The sequence below is a fragment of the Leopardus geoffroyi genome, chromosome E1, assembly GCF_018350155.1.
Source record: "Leopardus geoffroyi isolate Oge1 chromosome E1, O.geoffroyi_Oge1_pat1.0, whole genome shotgun sequence".
Taxonomy (NCBI): domain Eukaryota; kingdom Metazoa; phylum Chordata; class Mammalia; order Carnivora; family Felidae; genus Leopardus; species Leopardus geoffroyi.
The window spans coordinates 17,967,758-17,985,153 of record NC_059330.1 but is presented as its reverse complement, the minus strand read 5'-3'; the positions used below and the strand labels follow the sequence as shown (position 1 = coordinate 17,985,153).

Here is a 17,396-nt window from a genome sequence, read left to right as displayed (position 1 = left end):
ACAGCCCGCCAGCCAGCCCGCTGTCTCCCTGCCCCACTTCTCCCCACGACAGCGATCCGGCAGGGCCGACCGGCTGCCTGCGCGAAGTACGGGCGTGGCTCCGGAGGAGGGAGGGCGGACCTCGCGCCGACTGACACAGAGGCCCCGCCCGTGGACCCACCCTTCCGCGCCCGGAAATGCGGGCTTGCAGGAGACCGGAGTCTGAGCCCGTACCCTGAATGGCAACAGACTTCGCTGTCTCATTTCGGGCCGGGAGTTCCACTTTCAAAGCACTTTCCGGAGGCATAGAGTCGGCTTGTTCACTGAAGGCCCGGGCTGAGGGCGCTGCGTAAGTTATACCCCTGGGTCCTACGAAGTAGCTGTCATATTTTACTCAAGAACCTTATCTTAAAATCCTTAAGGAGGAAACCAGGAACTAAAAGACATCAGTTATGGGGTGCCTGGGTGGCTGAGTTGTTTAAGCATCCAGCTTCAGCTCAGGTCATGATCTCACCCTCGATGGGTTCGAGCCCTACGCTGGGAGCTGTGATGACAGCTGGGAGCCTGGAGCCTGCTTCCTATTCTGTGTCTCCCTCTCTCTCTGCCCCTCCCCTACTCACCTGTCTCTCAAAAATGAATATTAAAAAAATTTTTTTTAATAAAAGACATCAGTTAAAATTCCCACCTCATTCTATCCAAAAAGGAATGAGTTTTTCATTCATTTTATTATTTGAATACTGTTCTAGTCACTTACTACATATTGACCTGTGTGAGCTTCATTGGACAAGTTTTCGGTGTCTTCTCTGTACAGCACGATCTGGGCACTGGGCTGGGGGAATATGACAGAAATAGAGAATATTGTTCTTGCCCCTGAGGAACAAATACTTTATCTGGGAAGCAAACATAATTGCAAGAAATAATTCAGGACCAACTTTATTTTGCCTGTTTCCTTCTCTGTGAAATGAGCAAATTGGACAACATTCCCTTCCAACTCTAATACAGTGATGCTAATACAATAAATACAAACTAAAGAAATTCTGAGGACTTCAAAATAAGTACTTCATATCCCTTTGCTCTCTCATCCTAATCTCCATAAATACCCTTCAAGATTTTACTTGGACACTTTTCCACTACTTCAGATAAAGCACCATTTCCAACTTTCACATAGAATCGCCCACAGTTTTTACCCCTCCAACTGGTTTCTTAGTCCTCTTGCCTGTCACATCTCTGCAAAGACTCCACCATTTGTTTCAAATCCATACTTCTCTCAAGCTCTACCGCTCCGCCATCTTCCTTGTAATCTGCTTCCCAGCAGGGTAGATTCTGTTAACCCTAAGGGAAGGCCCAACACTGTTCAAGCCATGTAGGGGTACCTTGCAACAAACCTCCCTACTCTCATTCATCTTGTCCAATCTGTTCCCTTTATTCAGCTGATTCCTAGCATTTCCTTTCTTTTTTCTTCCCAGACTGTCACCATGGAGAGATCTCAAATGATCAATGCAACTGAAGTGGGAAAATGGGGGAGAAGATGGAGATAGAGCCCAACTAGTTCATGGTCTCAACTTACTGAAACAAGTCCTTGTAAAAAACACCAAGCCTTTTAATGTCATGGGCACATACCAGGTATCCCCAAATGTTTAATGTTGAGTCCCCAAAGCAAAGGAGGAAAAAAAAAAATCCATGTTTCTTTCTTTTTAAAACATGGGACTCAAGGGGCGCCTGGGTGGCTCAGTCGGTTAAGCGTCCGACTTCAGCCAGGTCACGATCTCGCGGTCCGTGAGTTCGAGCCCCGCGTCAGGCTCTGGGCTGACAGCTCAGAGCCTGGAGCCTGTTTCAGATTCTGTGTCTCCCTCTCTCTGACCCTCCCCCGTTCATGCTCTGTCTCAAAAATAAACGTTAAAAAAAAAAAAACACGGGACTCAAACTCACCACCACGAGATCAAGTCACACCCTCCCTCCATGGACTGAGCCAGCCAGGTACCCCCCAAAAAACGTTTCTAAAAATAAAAAGACCTGCTCGTCACTGAAATTCCAGCAGATGGCAGACACTTCTGTTCACCACAACCATGCTTGAAAGACCTAGGAGCAAACTTTCTAGAATTGACCCAGAAACAAAAAGGAAGAAATGAGGTAAGCAGAGAACGAAAGTTTTCTACCCCCCGTTCAGAGAAAGATATCCCTACATTTGTCCAAAACGAAGCAGTTATCATCCAAGAGCGAAACACAAGTGTAATGCAGTTTAAAAAAAAAAAAAAAAAAAAAAAGAGAGAGAGACACAGCTGGATTCCTATCCTTAAATTATTAGCTTTAAGAATTCACACAGTTGGGGCGCCTGGGTGGCTCAGTCGGTTAAGGGTCCAACTCTTGATTTCGGCTCAGGTCATGATCTCACGGTTCCTGAGTTCAAGCCCTGCATCAGGCTCTGCGCTAACAGCACAGAGCCTGCTTGTTATTCCCCCCCCTCCGCCCCCGCTCTCTGCCCCTACCCTGCTTGCACTCTTCTCTCTCTCTCAAAATAAATAAACTTAAAAAAAAAAAATTCACAGTTACTAAACCTTTATGTTCTGCATTGGTAAAACTGTTAAGATCTACCCTACAATACCTCTGTGAAAATTAAATGAGGTAAGAACTATAGTACAGTATCTAGTTTTAGCAGTGAATAAATATCGGTTCCTTCTTACTACCCTTAACCCTTTCTCTCAACTGCAGTAACAAATTCAGAGTAAAACATTTTATTGGCTATTTATTAAGCTGTATTCCTTGAGGGTCTTTAGCCATAATTAGTCAAAAATCTAGTAAAACTGAGGTGCTCGGAAAGTGGAAACAGAGAAAAGGTTTGGATGCAAATAAGGCTCTTAAAAGGGCCACACCAAAGGTTTCTGGCATCTTAAGAGTAGTAGCGGTGACTCTTGTAAGACTCAAGGATCAATCAGATTATGAAATAGCACACCTAATAAATGACAACATGATGACTAATAATGAAATTCTTTATCATTCTGGAGAAAGTAGGAGAAAAGTCACACATCAATAATCCATGATGCCAAGCTTCTGAGGAGTAAAAATTTCCCAACTAAGAGACGTATCTCCCTCAGTTTCTGTTTTATCAATACGAACAAAAAGTATGTGCTCCTTCACCAGCAAGTCCTGTACTCAAAAAGAACTGACCCAAAGTCTGGGAGAACAACCAATTCAAGTGTGAAGGGCTGAAGCTTCCAGCCACAGCCACTGTATTCTGTCATGCATCTTCATCTCAGTGGTGACAAGGCCACTGCCCGGGGAACCTGTGGCAGGGATCCCAAGGTGGAGCAGCAGCAGCAAATGTCATGAACACTGTGCGGTGGCACTGGCTCACAGCTTCCAGACTCATAGCTCTGCGTGATGAGCTTCTGTCTTTAACAACTCAGTGGGCTTCATGAAGATGCCTTCCATGGTTTTCCAGTAGTTGTTCTGGCTAGGCTGGGCCATGCCATGTACCTCTTTTTGCCCACTAATGGGTCGACCGTATTGTTCTCCGGTGACAGACAGCAGAACTTCAGTGGAAGAATGCTTGAACCGCACCTCACCATCCCTCACCCAGTAGGGGCCATTACAGAGCACTGTCCAGTCATCCAGATAATCGCCTTCACCCTCCTCACCAAAAGCGCTCACTTCCTGAAAGACACAAAGGGTTGCAATATTAGCATGACTGACACATAGGCTCGGAAAGGAGACAGAGAGGGAATGGGAAGAAAACTAAGGCTACCCCAGGTGAAAAATAAGAGGCTTTCCAGGGTTATTTAAAAATAAAAAGATGTGGGGCGCCTGGGTGGCTCAGTCGGTTGAGCGTCCGACTTCAGCTCAGGTCATGATCTCGCGGTGTGTGAGTTCGAGCCCCACGTCGGGCTCTGTGCTGACAGCTCAGAGCCTGGAGCCTGCTTCCGATTCTGTGTCTCCCTCTCTCTCTGCCCCTGCCCCGCTCATGCTCTCTCTCTGTCTCAAAAATAAACAAAAACAGGGGCGCCTGGGTGGCGCAGTCGGTTGGGCGTCCGACTTCAGCCAGGTCACGATCTCGCGGTCCGTGAGTTCGAGCCCCGCGTCGGGCTCTGGGCTGATGGCTCAGAGCCTGGAGCCTGTTTCCGATTCTGTGTCTCCCTCTCTCTCTCTGACCCTCCCCCGTTCATGCTCTGTCTCTCTCTCTGTCCCAAAAATAAATAAACGTTGAAAAAAAAAAAATTTTTTAAAAAAAAAAAAAAAAAAAAAAAAAAAAAAAAAAAATAAACAAAAACATTAAAATAAATAAATAAATAAATAAAAAGACACAAAGGACATGAAATCAGTTGCCCTAGGATTATGTTCCAAACACTTACTTTACAAGAAATCCAATGCTTGCCTTATGTTTTCTATTACAGTCTTACTCTTGTTCTTTGACTTGAAGTATTCCTGCCCCATTCCCTTAACTACATTTTAAGTGACCTGGTGAGCAACACAAGTTACAAAGGGGGATGGGCTCTGGAGACTGGCAGACCTTGAACCCCAGCTCCATTCCTTCCTGTGTAACTCCTCTGAGCCTTCATTTTCTCATCTAAAAAATGATGACAGTATCACATTATAGAATAATTGTAAGAACTAAATGAAATAATAGAATAAGCGATAGCAGTCTCTCTTCCACTTCTCTCCTAATCCCATTCCCCTTAAAGCCAAATATTCAGAATTTCTACTGCAATAGAAAAGTTACAGGGGCATCTGGGCAGCTCAGTTGGTTAAGCATGTCCTTTTTTTTCTTTAATTGTTTAAAAAAAATGTTAATGTTTATTTATGTCTGAGAGCAAGAGAGAGCACAAGCAGGGGAGGAGCAGAGACACAGAGATGAAGACACAGACTCCAAACCAGGGTCCAGGCTCTGAGCTGTCAACATAGAGCCTAATGCAGGGCTCGAACTCACGAACTGCAAGATCATGACCTGAACCGAAGTCAGACGCTCAAGTGACTGAGCCACCCAGGTGCCCCTAATTTTTTTAATGTTTAGTCATTTTTTGAGAAAGAGAGAAAGAGAAAGCGTGAGTGTGGGAGAGGGAGAGAAAGAGGGAGACAAAGAATCTGAAGCAGGCTACAGGCTCTGAGCTGTCAGCACAGAACCCGATGCGGGGCTCGAACTCACGAACCACAAGATCATGACCTGCATCAGGCTATGTGCTGACAGCTAGCTCAGGGCCTGGAGCCTACTTTGGATTCTTTGCCTCTTTCTCTCTCTGTCCCTCCCCCTTTCGCGCGCTCTCTCTCAAAATAATATTTCTTTAAAAATAAATAAAAATAAAAGATTAAATAAATAAATAAATAAAACAGTCATTTGGAAACAGAGTCTGTAAGACTAAAGGCAAAAGGAACTATACATAATTAACAATTCTATACTTGCATATGGAACTGAACAAGTAATAACTAACAGCTGTGGGAGCCAGGTTATCTGTTAGCATGGAAATTTACAAATAAGTAAAGAGAAGAGGCTAGAATGACTTAAGTGGTAATGGATTATATATAGTTGGAGATGTCAGTAGGAACTCATGTTTAACATAATACAGATACAGGTCCTTACGCATATAAACATTTAGTAATACATGTATACATATACACGTTTCTTTGCTCTGTCAGGTGAGAAGGCCTAAAAGATCCAACACACCCCAGTAGCAACAAACTCATGTAAGAGCTAAGATCATGGTTTCTAATATCATCCTCCAATAAAAGGAAACAGAGGAATAGCTGATTCTAAGGACTGGGGCAAGAAATATACAAGGTGGAAAAACTAAAAAGAAATATACAAGATGAGCCTAGAATATCTTTGAGTGCCAGAAAGAAAGGACAGTTTAAAACACACACACACACATACACAAAAATGGGAGTATGTCAAATGTACAGAGGAGACAAATGAAAGAGCTCCCAATGGCAAAAGTTGGAACAATTTGAGCAAAAAATAAAGGCAGTGTTAGGGGATCATAACTCAATGTATAAAATATTCATGAGCCCATACTGATACAAATAAATGATTGAATAAGTAAAAAGAGACAAATCTCCCATGCAGAAGAATTCCAAATAAATTTTGTAGCTACTCTATTCTATGGGAAAGGGAGTATAACTCCCATTCCTTAAGTGTGGGTTGTGCATAGTGACCTCCTTCCAAAAACACAATATGAAAAGGAGGAAGAAAAGAATAGCTTTACTAGAGAAACCTGACAAACACTATTTATTTCAGCAAGGTAATCAATTACCAACATAATCATGCAGCTCAGTATGTACCCTTGACTCTGTTAGGAAAATGCCACTGTACTCCTGTGGCCTTCCTCCCAAAAAACCTTTGTAAATCTGATCTATTGTGGCAAAAAGATCAGACAGAGCTCACTAGAGGAGCACCCTATAATACACTTGACCAGCATCCCTCAAAACTACCAAGGTCATCAAAAACAAGAATTTGAGAAAGTATCACACCTAAGAGTAGCATGAGACAGGACAACTAAATGTCATGTGGTAGCCTGAATGGGGTCCTGGAACAGAAAAAGTACAGTAGGTAAAATCTAAGGAAATCAAAATAAACCTTGGACTCTGGTTGATAACAAGGGGCACCTGAGTGGCTCAGCGAATTGGGCATCCCACCCGTGATTTCAGCTCAGGTCATGATCTCGCGTTTCACGGGTTCGACCCCCCTAGCTGGGCTCTGTGCTGAGGGTGTGGAGCCTACTTGGGATTCTCTTCCTGCCCCTCCTCCCTGCTGGCACTAGCACTCTTTCTCTAAATAAATGAATTAAAAAAAATATCAGTGTATCAATACTACTTTATAGACTGCATGAAATTTACCTAATGTAAGATGCTAGTACGGAAAACTATGTGCAGAGTGGGGGTAGGACGGAAGCAGTCATTAAGGGGTCCATATCTCCTAAAAGCTCAAGGCTTGAAAAAGTAGCATGATACTAGGGCACCTGGTTGGCTCACTAAGTAGAGCATGCAACTCTTGATCTTGGGGGTCATGAATTCAAGCCTCAGACTGGGCACAGAGATTACTTAAAAAATAAAAATAAGAAAGTGGCACAATACCTGATTCATTTTCCTAATATGGTTAGTTGGCATCATTTAAAATAATAATTTTTATTCAAAGTTTGGAAAACATTGTTTTGGTTTTTTTTAATTTTTATTTTTTTTTTAACATTTATTCATTTTTGAAACAGAGACAGACACAGAGCGAGCTAGGGAGGGTCAGAGAGAGAAGGAGACAGAGAATCCAGAAGCAGGCTCCAGCACAGAGCCCGACGTGGGGCTCAAACTCACAAGCTGTGAGATCATGACCTGAGCTGAAGCCAGACACTTAACCAACTGAGCCACCCAGGCTCTCCTTTTGTTTGTTTTTTTTAAGTATAGTGGAAACACAATGTTACATCAGTTTCAGATGTATATTCAACAAGTCTATATATATCGTTATGCTCACCCCAAGTGTGTAACTACATGTCACCATACAATGCTATTACAATACCACTGACTATATTCCCTATCCTGTAGCTTTCATCCATGTCAAAGGGACTTATTCATTCTGTGACTGGAAGCTTGCTATCTCCCACACTCCTTCACCCATGCTGCCCATCTCCCCACTCCCTTCCTCTCCAACAACCATCAGTTTGTTCTCCACATTTATAGGTCTGACTCTGCTTTTTGTTTGTTTTCTTAGATCCCACATATAAGTGAAATCGTATGCTATTTGTCTTTCTCTGACTTATTTCACTTAGCATAATACCCTCTAGGTCCATCCATGTTGTCACAGATGGCAAGATCTCATCCTTTTGTATGGCTGAGTCTATTGTGTATATATGTCTATGCCAAATCTTTCTTACCCTCTCATCTACTGATGTACACTTGGGTTGCTTCCATATCTAGACTACTGCAAATAATGCTGCAATAAATATAGTGGTACATCTATCTTTTCAAATTATTGTTTTCCTTTTTTTTAGATAAATAGTAGTGGAAATACTAGATCATACGATATTTCTATTTTTAACTTTTTGAGGAAACTCCATACTATTTTCCACAGTGGCTGCACCAGTTGGCATTCCTACCAACGGTGCACAAGGGTTCCCTTTTCTCTGCTTCCTTGCCAATGCTTGTTCTTATTTGATCATAGCCATTCTGACAAAGGATATCTCGTTGTGGTTTTGATTCACATTTCCTTGATGATGAGTGATGTTCAGCATCTTTTCATGTGTCAACACTGGGCTTCTTTATTGCAGGATTTATCAAGGTGACTTATGATATGCTAACATATACCTATTCTTTCCTCATTTCTTGATTTCATCTAGATGCACAATCTCTACTTTGACCAGAAACAATGTCCTTCAACACTTTTGAGACAAAGCCAATTCTCCAGATCTGTACAAAAATAACAGCTACACCTAAAAAAGAAAGAGCTAAGAACCCAGATATCAGACCACTCAATGGAGTAATGCACAGGATGCCACCACACCTGGTTCCCAGAAAGAGGTGAGGTGAAGTGGTGACTATGGAGATTTCGGCCAGTGTTGACATGTGTCAGCCGGATGGGTTGGCCACATCTGATGGGGGTTCCCCTCTCACACACTGTAGCGGTCTTCCCCCGTATCCTCCAGTAACTATTGCTGTCATCCACAGAGGTTACACCTGTCACTGACTGCTGCCCACTACCTGCAGTCCAAAAAAAAAAAAAAAAAAAGGAAGGAAAAGGGTGAGCTCAACCAATCACTCTCTTTCTTAAGGCCAATAATGCACCCTGTGCATAAAATAGGTTTGGAGGAGTAGAGAGGAAACCCTGAGCTTGATAATATTTTTTTGTCTACAGCATTAAAAAATATGTGAAAAATACTAAACATGTTTACATAATATTGTCTGATAAATTATAATTAAGTGTACTGTGTCAGAAAACTCTAAGCATTTGCATCAAAGGGCGCTAAATAAATGCACTTACGTTCATTTTTTTGAAGCACGAGTATTGTTTACCTATATATAATATCCTGGATAGCACCTAGGATTTGTCAGGTGTCTAATCATACAATTGAAACGTATTTACTATTATTCAATGGTTTACTACTGTCACATCGCGTTACAATGTATTATTTTTGTCACATTTCACAATTAAAAGGAGATTAGCTTTTGTTGTCAACTTTAATCCAAGCGGTTGTTGCAGCTCCTTAATTCCTGTAAGTGATCTATGTTATAAAAGTATTCTTGAGTCCTCTGAATTTGGTTGATGCTGCCTCAAGAGGTACAATTCTATGGGTTAAAAATACATAGCTACAAGGTTATAAAGAAAAAGTAAAACATACAATAAAAGTTGCTAGGTAGCTAACGTGTACTGAGCACTTTCTTAACATCAAATACCAATCCAAACCTTTTGCCTGAATATTCTTATTTCATACATGCATATATTCTCTTAGGTAGGTCTTATCATTACGATCATCCCCATTTTACACTGCATTGTCAGAAAGGTACACCCAAGGTCACACAGCACCAAGAGACAGTGCCAGGGTTGAACCTAGATGGCCCAACTCTAGAACTCACACTCTTAACCACTCTACCACATGGCCTCCTATGAAGCTTCATTTCCTGTCAAGTTTCTGTAAAGTTATATCAGCGACCACTTTCTCTTATAAACTCCAGGAATATTCTCTTCCCTAGGCTTTCATCTATTACTCAGTTCTTTAAGGTACTCAAGACACTTTCCTAGTTACTCTCACCTTTCCTCCTAGCTTTGCCTTCAGTACCCTAGCGATACTCGCCTTTTACCACTTAACACATTATGCCTTATACCACAGTTATCTGGGAAAATGTAGCCAAACTACCAGTTTCTCGCTATTGCCTCTTCCACTCACAATGGACTTTGTTACATCTAGAAAGAGAGAGAGAGAGAGAGAGAGAGAGAGAGAGAAAGGAAGAAAGAAAGAAAGAAAATCAAGTCTCCCTCCTGACTTCTGGTTATTGCCTTACAGCCTTACAGCTCTCTTTGTCCTGGATCACTGCCAGGCTTCACTAAATCATGGTCTACACTTGGTGTCTTCCACTTTTTCATATTCCATTCAACTCTCCACTTCCTCTCCTATCCTTCAGAGATCAGATGGGATTGAGTGTGTTCATAGTAGTATGGCCAGTAGAGTTTTCTCCCACCCTTAAATCTTGGATTACCCAGAGTCTACCTTTGTCCTTTTTTTTTTTTTTTTTTAATTTTTGTAATGTTTATTTATTTTTGAGAGAAAGAGACAGAGTGTGAGCAGGGGAGGGGCAGAGAGAGAAGAAGCCACAGAATTCGAGAATTCGAGCTGTCAGCACAGAGCCTGATTTGGGGCTCAAACCCACGAACCGAGAGATCGTGACCTGAGCTGAAGTCGGACGCTTAACCAGCTGAGCCACCCAGGTGCCCCTATCCTTATCTATTCTTAAATACTTGTTGGAGGTCAGGACAAAAGCACTGATACGTGCTTCAACAGGTTCTTCCAAGGGATTCAAATTGACACCAGATTGAGAAGAACCACAGTTCATCCTGAGCAATCTCACTTTCCCGATATTTTCAACTCCCCGCCCTGTGGTACAATGATGTTGTACTTAACTCTCTACCTCAGGCTCAGCACAGATCTTTCTTTTGATATCTGGACTGAATCTGGTTCTAAAATCTGGCTGCCCATTAGAAGCACGTGAAAAACTTTCAAATCTACACATTACTATTGTCAGGCCTCTCTCCCACATTCTGATTTAGTAGATCCAAACTAGGAAACTACATCAAATTAAAAAGTAACAAGCTGGCACATAGTAGGTGTTCACTGAATGGCTGTTAGGATTATAAAACATCCCAACAGTAACAACTCAATTCCTTTCCTAGTTTAACTGGTCAGATGAGTTTTGAGAATCATGAGCCACGGACCAGCCCCCATCTTCTCTGGATGATCATCAGAGAAGATGACTAATATCATCAGTCATCCAAGACAGAAATCTAGCAATCATCTTAGATGCTTCTCACATCACACTAGCTGAACTTTTTTTGGTCAGTTTTTGTTTTCCTGTAACTTGCTAACTGGCTCACTATATCTCCTGTATCTAGAACAATATTAGGGACATAATAAAATTTTATTGAATGAACCCACCAACTAAGCATTTTAATGTCCTACGTTAAAAAGCCCTCTAAATGATTTCCTCCCCAATTCCAATGAATGCTTTAAATTCTCTACAAGGGTAAGTTTGAGTAAAAAGAGGACAAAGGAAAAGGATTGAAGAGCGAGTATAAAATACAAAATAGCTAGAACAGAGGAAATATAGTTAAAAAGTGAGGTCTTGGAGTTCAAGACTTCAGAGATACAGCACTTACTGTAATTTTCTACATGTCTGTCTCTCCCGCACTGAGTAGTGCCAGCCTGGAGTAGCTGAAAGCAGGCTTTGAAACTGGACAGATTTGGTTCGAACCCCGTCTCTGTCATTCACTAGCTGCAAGGCTCTGAGCATGTGATTTATTTGAGTTTGTTTCCTCATCTGTAAAATGAGGATAACAATCGTCTCTACCTCGTAAGAATGTCATAAATCCAAAAAAGCATCCGTGCAATGTGCCCGGTACGTAACTCACCAGACAGAAGCTAGTATAATCATTACGCCCAATTCTCCGATTCTCCGCCTCTAAACCTCAGGAACCTACCCCAGGATCCCCTAACCTTCCCAGACCACACCCCTCAGATATTCTCTTGGCCCCGCCCCCTCCGGAGCCTACCAGGCCTTCCCAGCCCACCCGAACCCGGGTGGCAGTACCTGACCCATATCGCACGTCGTGTGAGTGCAGTCGCACGTTGTGGCGCGTATTGAGTAGCTTCACTACAGAGCCGCATGTAACGACAGCCAGATTGGACGCTTCCACAGCACTCCACAAACCGCCCAACAACAGTAGCGGCACCACGGCCATCCTAGCTATAGCGCAGAAACCCTAATCTTCGAAGAAAAATTAGGCCCCTCCCCGGAAGCGGAAGCTGCAGGCGGAACCACAGAGAGGAGGAAACGGAGACGCCCTAGTCTAGTCTTTATGGTTCCTTTGGCTAGAGCGGCCTGAGGAAGAAGCCAGGCCTGACGTTTTCTATCCCCAAGCTCTGTTCCCAAGTCTCTGCGACACTTTCTTCCTGAGCCACTTCTGCCAGTTTTCGCGCCCTCCCAAACGAAGCCTCGAGAGCCGGGTGAAAGGAGAGAGCAAGAAATGGCCCGCCCACTCCCGGTGACAGGGAGCCGGAAGTGACGTAGCACGTTGACGCAGCAGCGGCGGCGGTGGCGGCGGAGGGGCCGTGCGGTGGGTCCGTACTATCTTTTCCCAGTCTCGGTTCGACGACTCCATTTTCGTCGGTGGGGGCTTAGCGCACCGGAGTAGCGGCGGGCTTCAGGCAGGTAAAGTTCGGACTGGAAAGCGTGTTCCTCGAATGGGGCAGGTGAGAGGAACTAGGCTCCTAGGGCCTGGTCCCGTAAGGGAAGAGGTATTGGGGAGCCGTATGCGGGAAGAAGGGGGGCCCCCGGCCTTCACTGCTCTATGAAGGAAAAGGAGGAGGAAACCGGAGTAGTTGCCTAGAGTCTCAACGCTTTTCCCAACCCTGTGCTACCCGGAACCGGTGAATTGGTCGCCTTGTTGTATCAACAGGCTTCCCGGGATTCCGTCCTTCTCTCGCAGCTTGTGAAAATTGGGCCACGCCAAAAGATTGGGAATGGAAGGGACTTAAGGCTTCTGAGTCAGGATCAGGTGATCGAATTTATTGTTCTGGGGATGTTAAACCTACGGAGCTTTCGGCAGCTCGACCATCAAGTTAGAGGGTGATGCCAAATGGTATTTTTTTCCGATTGTTGAAAATAAAATTAGAACTTTTTATATAGATGCCTGCATTCATCAACCGCCTACCCCAAACATCAGAATGAGCTATTAAGTGAAAACTTCATTTTCGTCCATTTTCTGCCTTTCTCTCCAGGCAGTACCTTGAACCAGCAGGAGCAGTTCTTTTTCTAGGTTGTTTGAAGAAGTGATACTTATTTTTATTTAAGAGGAGGCCTAAACTCTCTGAAAATGCGTCCGTGGAAATTCACTGTAATATCAGAAGTAGCAAGGGAGTATTAAGTTACACCGCTGCTATTAATGAACATGGAGAATGTAAACAGTCTTGAATTTGATTAATTTATTCGGGGGAAAAAAGCCTACCTGCACTATTTATCTGGATGTTACTGGTTTTAAAGTCTTCAGTGTATTCATTGCAAAAGTATGATTACTCCCTTATCAGCCGAATTTAGAGTCTTTTCCATCACTAGTGTTCCTTCAGCCAATACAAATATATTCTTTCAATCTTGTGTGGCTACTAGATTAGATTAGCATAGTATTGTTACCCTAAGAGGTTTAAACCTCATTAAGAGATTAATCACATCTGGAAGTGGTGCAGTCTAGAGAGGCTCAGGCGTGTTTCACGGTTGTTTCTCAATAGATCTTCACAAGAAGCCTACCCAGTATAGTGGAAATAAATGGTCTTTGGAGGCCAGTAAATTTGCCCTTGATCCTGTGTTCTTGGTCTCAATAAATGGTGCCATGATCAGAATTCTGTGTAAAATCCTTGGATTTTTCCTATTACTCCTGGATAAAATTAGTCACCCAATCCTACCAAACCTGCTCCCATCACATACACATTCTGCTCTGGTATCCCGCTTATCCCCCTCCAACTACCATCCTAGTTTTTTATTTCCCGTCATAGCCAGATTTCTACTTGTATCAGCTTTCTTGAATTTTATTCATTCTTCAGGCTATACTAGTTTGTCTTCTCTTCTGACCATTTGGTTGAAATTTCTGTCAAGGTTACCAGTGTTTTCTGTATTGCTGGATCTCATGGATACTTTGTTCTCGTCTTCCTCAATCCCTGGAATATGCAACACAGTTTACTCCTGGATTGTCTCCATTTCTCTGGTTGCTCCTTCTCAGTCTCCTTTCCTAGCCACTTTTGCTTTCTGCCTACTGTCTAAATGTTGAATTTCCTTCAGAGTTTAATCCTGGATTCTCTGCATGCGTCCTTTAGATGATCCAGTCTCATATCTTTAATAACCATCTGAAAGCTGGCAACTCTCAAGTTCAAACCCCTAGCCCAGCCTTCTCTGTGTTCAAGAATCGTACACAGAATTCCTGTTTAATAGCTCCATTTGGATGTCTCTTAGACGTCCCTAATCTAACATAACAAAAAGAACGTTGTAGTTTTCCCATCATTCCAAACCTTGTCTTCCCTCTCTAAGTTTTAACTCTCATCCACAGGGTTACCAAAGCCAGACCTCTGAGAGTTATCTTGTTGTTATTGTTGTTGTTGTTGTTGTTGTTTTTCCTTACCACTCTCCTCCCCCAAGTCTTTCAGTAAGGCCTGTCACTTCTACTTCCAAAGTATATTTCCAATCTATCTTAGGTTCTCCATCTCTACTTCTACCACCCTCTTCCAAGCCACTATCGTCTTTTGCATGGGCTCCAACAATAGTATCCTCAATTTTCCCTGGTTCCACTCAGATACCCCTGCTGTCCATTTTCCACATAGCAGGTCAAGTCTGTTTAAAACACTCCAGTGGTTTTCCTTGGCCTTGATAGCCCCACTTGTGCAGCCCCTCAACCCCCTTCCATTCTGCTGCCTTCACCATTCTCTGGTCACACTGACCTTAGGACATGCCAAGTTCTTGCCCACCTTTTCTACCAGGAACCTCTTCCCCTGGCTCTTCATACCACATCCTACCCATTCTTGACATCTCAGCCTAACCTCACCCTCTCAGAGGTGAGAGTATTTCCTTCCTAGTACTTACAAAGAGGCTTATTTTGTTTGCAGTTTGTCTCTTACACCAGAATACAGATATCCTAGGGGCAAGGACTTTGTTTTGCACATGCCTGACATGTAGTAGGCACCCATCAAATGAATCTTTGTTGAGTTAGTAAGTAAATTAAGTCAATTCTGTTTAAAACCCTACAGGGACTTCCCGGCACCTTTTAGAGTCCAAAATCTTTAACTTATCCTGTCAAGGCCCTTATGACTATACTCCCAATTCATTATGAACCCTTCTCCATCTCTCCAGTGAAACTGGCCTTCACTGCCCCTGCCACAGCACATTCTGGGCCTTGTGCTGGAAGTGCCCTTCTCCATCATCACCGCTTACACCAAAGAAGCCAGCTCCTCCCTTTGCTAACTCCACACTCTTAAGGTGTTTATTCAAAGTCATTTCCTCTAGGAGCACCTGGGTGGTTCAGTCAGTTAAGTGTCTGACTTCAGCTCAGGTCATGATCTCACGGTTCATGAGTTCAAGCCCCGCGACGGGCTCTGTGCTGACAGTTCAGAGCCTGGAGCCTGCTTTGGATTCTGTGTCTCCCTCTCTCTGCCCTTCTCCCGCTCACCCTTTGTCTCTGTGTCTCAAAAATGAATAAACTTAAGGAAAAAAAGTCATTTCCTCAAGACCCAAGTTGGAGTCTACTCTCACAGGTTCCCATAGTACCTTGGTCACTAATTCTTTCAATGACTCCTGTACTTGTAGCTCAGGGGTCACCAAACTAAAGCTCCTTGGCCAAATTAGGCCACTCCTGTTCACTTATATATTATCAGTATCTGATTTTGTACTGCAGTGTCAGATCTGGCCCTCTGTGGGGTTTTTTTTGTTTTTTGTTTTTAAATTTCTTTTTAACATTTTATTTATTTTTGAGACAGGGAGAGACAGAGCATGAACAGGGGAGGGGCAGAGAGAGAGGGAGACACAGAATCCGAAACAGGCTCCAGGCTCTGAGCTGTCAGCACAGAGCCTGACGCAGGGCTCGAACTCACGGACCACGAGATCATGACCTGAGCCGAAGTCGGCCGCTTAACCGACTGAGCCACCCAGGCGCCCCTGGCCCTCTGTGGTTTGATAGCCCCTGTGCTAGGACAGGAACTATATGTTCCCCTGTGTGTGTGGCACAAGGCTCAGTAACTTACTCCCTGTGTTGCAGGGATTCTGATTCTGGTTACATGTTTCAGTTGTTTCTGCTCCTCTTTTGCCCTTTCCTTATTCCCCAAGGAAATGTGGAAAGAAAAGAGATAACTGATATTTTAAATTACTTAATATTAGTAGTCATTGTTAACCATAATTTTTTTTTAAGTTTATTTTGCAGGGTGGGGGAAGAGAACAAGCGGGGGAGGGGCAGAGAGAGAGAGAGAGAGAGAGAGAATCCCAAGCAAGCTCTGCACCATCACCGCAGAGCCTGACACAGGGCTTGAACCCAGGAACCATGACATGATATCGCAACCTGGGCCGAGATCTAGCTTAACCGACTGAGCCACCCAGGCACCCCAATGATAATGCTTTTTATACTATGTATTTGAAAAGATCATAAGGCTGTTATTTTCTGTAAATGTGGTGTGCACGTTAAAATGATTTTAGGTAGAGCTAACCTTTTCTGTATTTTTTAAAGTAATCTCTGCACCCGACATGGGGCTTGAAATCATGATCCTGAGATCAAGAGTTGCATGCTCTACTGACTGAGCCAGCCAGGCACCCCTAACCTTTTATTTTAACATCTTGATTTGATGCGATTAGGTTTTTTTTTTAAGAGTTCTGAATTAAAAAGAACTTGTCATAAGTGAACTCTGTATACTTCATTGATTAAACTTTTAGGTTTTTGAATTTCAAATTGGGTAGTCCTAGGCTTTTGCTCATAACATACAGACTGCCTTATAGTTTAAACTCCACATCAGACTTGTGGGGCTATTCCCCAGACCATTAGGCCCTTTCAGACCTAAGCCTTTATTCATGTTGCCTTTTTCCAGATTATCTTCTTAACTCCTCTCAACTCAGGCATCACCTTTTCTGAGGCATTCTCTGACCTCTCTCTTCATATTGTTCTCATAGTCCTGGTATATAACTGTAATACAATGTTCACTATGCTTTATCATAACTTTATTTACGAGGTTTTTGAGAAAGATTGTGAGTTCTACCAAGGTAAAAGGCATATTTTACTCATTTTCATATATCCAAGTCCCAGCGCAGAGCTTAATCTGCCAAGGGCCTCCCTGTGGCAATCTGATCCTAGCTCCATTCCTCATCCTGAGAGTGTCATGGTAACCACCAGCCTCTCCCTTTGAGCCACATCTTGTACTGCAGCTGTGCTTCTGCCTGGAGAAACTTCCTTTTACTACCCCTGGCCCTTCCAGACCTATTTCAGTATCAGATTTAACTTACGGTCTGAATATGGGGAAAATTCAAGAGCACAAGTACTAAATAAAAAATCTGAACTACACTGGGCCCACCTCAGATATCATATTAATAATAATCCTATGCTAGCAAATAGTATTTTGGGGACATCTGGGTGGCTCAGTGGGTTAAGTGTCCACCTCTTGGTTTTGGCTTGGTCACGATCTCACAGTTTGTGGGATCGATCCTCGCATCAGGCTCTG

The 17,396-nt window shown here is 43.2% G+C and overlaps 2 protein-coding genes and 1 long non-coding RNA gene across 7 annotated transcripts in view; 2 read left to right on the top strand and 1 right to left on the bottom strand.

The window, feature by feature from the left end:
* Window positions 1-41: 41 nt before the first annotated feature.
* Window positions 42-1,570, top strand: LOC123603261. The gene is made up of 2 exons (XR_006714806.1): window positions 42-328; window positions 1,446-1,570. It is a non-coding gene; the product is annotated as an uncharacterized LOC123603261 (long non-coding RNA).
* Window positions 1,571-2,695: 1,125 nt separating this feature from the next.
* SDF2 (stromal cell derived factor 2) lies at window positions 2,696-12,019 on the bottom strand. 3 transcript variants are annotated; one of them, XM_045487939.1, is made up of 4 exons: window positions 11,749-11,865; window positions 11,318-11,478; window positions 8,438-8,649; window positions 2,696-3,630 (listed from the first exon to the last, which is right to left on the bottom strand). In XM_045487939.1, exons 2-4 carry the CDS (start codon window positions 11,424-11,426, stop codon window positions 3,343-3,345), a joined length of 609 nt encoding a protein of 202 aa, XP_045343895.1. In that variant the 5' UTR covers window positions 11,427-11,478; window positions 11,749-11,865; the 3' UTR covers window positions 2,696-3,342. The 3 variants fall into 3 exon arrangements, with proteins under 3 accessions (XP_045343895.1, XP_045343892.1, XP_045343893.1); XM_045487936.1 differs by lacking the exon at window positions 11,318-11,478 and having other exon boundaries at window positions 11,749-12,019; XM_045487937.1 differs by lacking the exon at window positions 11,318-11,478 and having other exon boundaries at window positions 8,453-8,649; window positions 11,749-11,915.
* A 223-nt stretch (window positions 12,020-12,242) lies between these two features.
* SUPT6H (SPT6 homolog, histone chaperone and transcription elongation factor) overlaps window positions 12,243-17,396 on the top strand; it is a 33,556-nt gene continuing 28,402 nt past the window's right edge. The window contains exon 1 of one of the 3 annotated variants that reach the window (XM_045487900.1): window positions 12,243-12,365. The gene's annotated coding sequence lies outside the window, so the exon portion shown is untranslated. Of the gene's footprint in view, window positions 12,411-17,396 lie in introns of all 3 variants that reach the window. The other 2 variants (XM_045487898.1, XM_045487899.1) reach the window with 2 other exon arrangements.

Bases quoted from the DNA above. Each gene is read 5' to 3' on its own strand.
- SDF2 (XM_045487936.1), bottom strand. From the start codon at position 11,899: ATGGCCGTGGTGCCGCTACTGTTGTTGGGCGGTTTGTGGAGTGCTGTG. The intron at 8,650-11,748 runs GTACTGCCACCC...TTTGGACTGCAG, and splicing joins CGACGTGCGATATGGGTCAG to GTAGTGGGCAGCAGTCAGTG. The intron at 3,631-8,437 runs GTGCATTACTCC...TGTGTCTTTCAG, and splicing joins ACCAGGTGTGGTGGCATCCT to GAAGTGAGCGCTTTTGGTGA.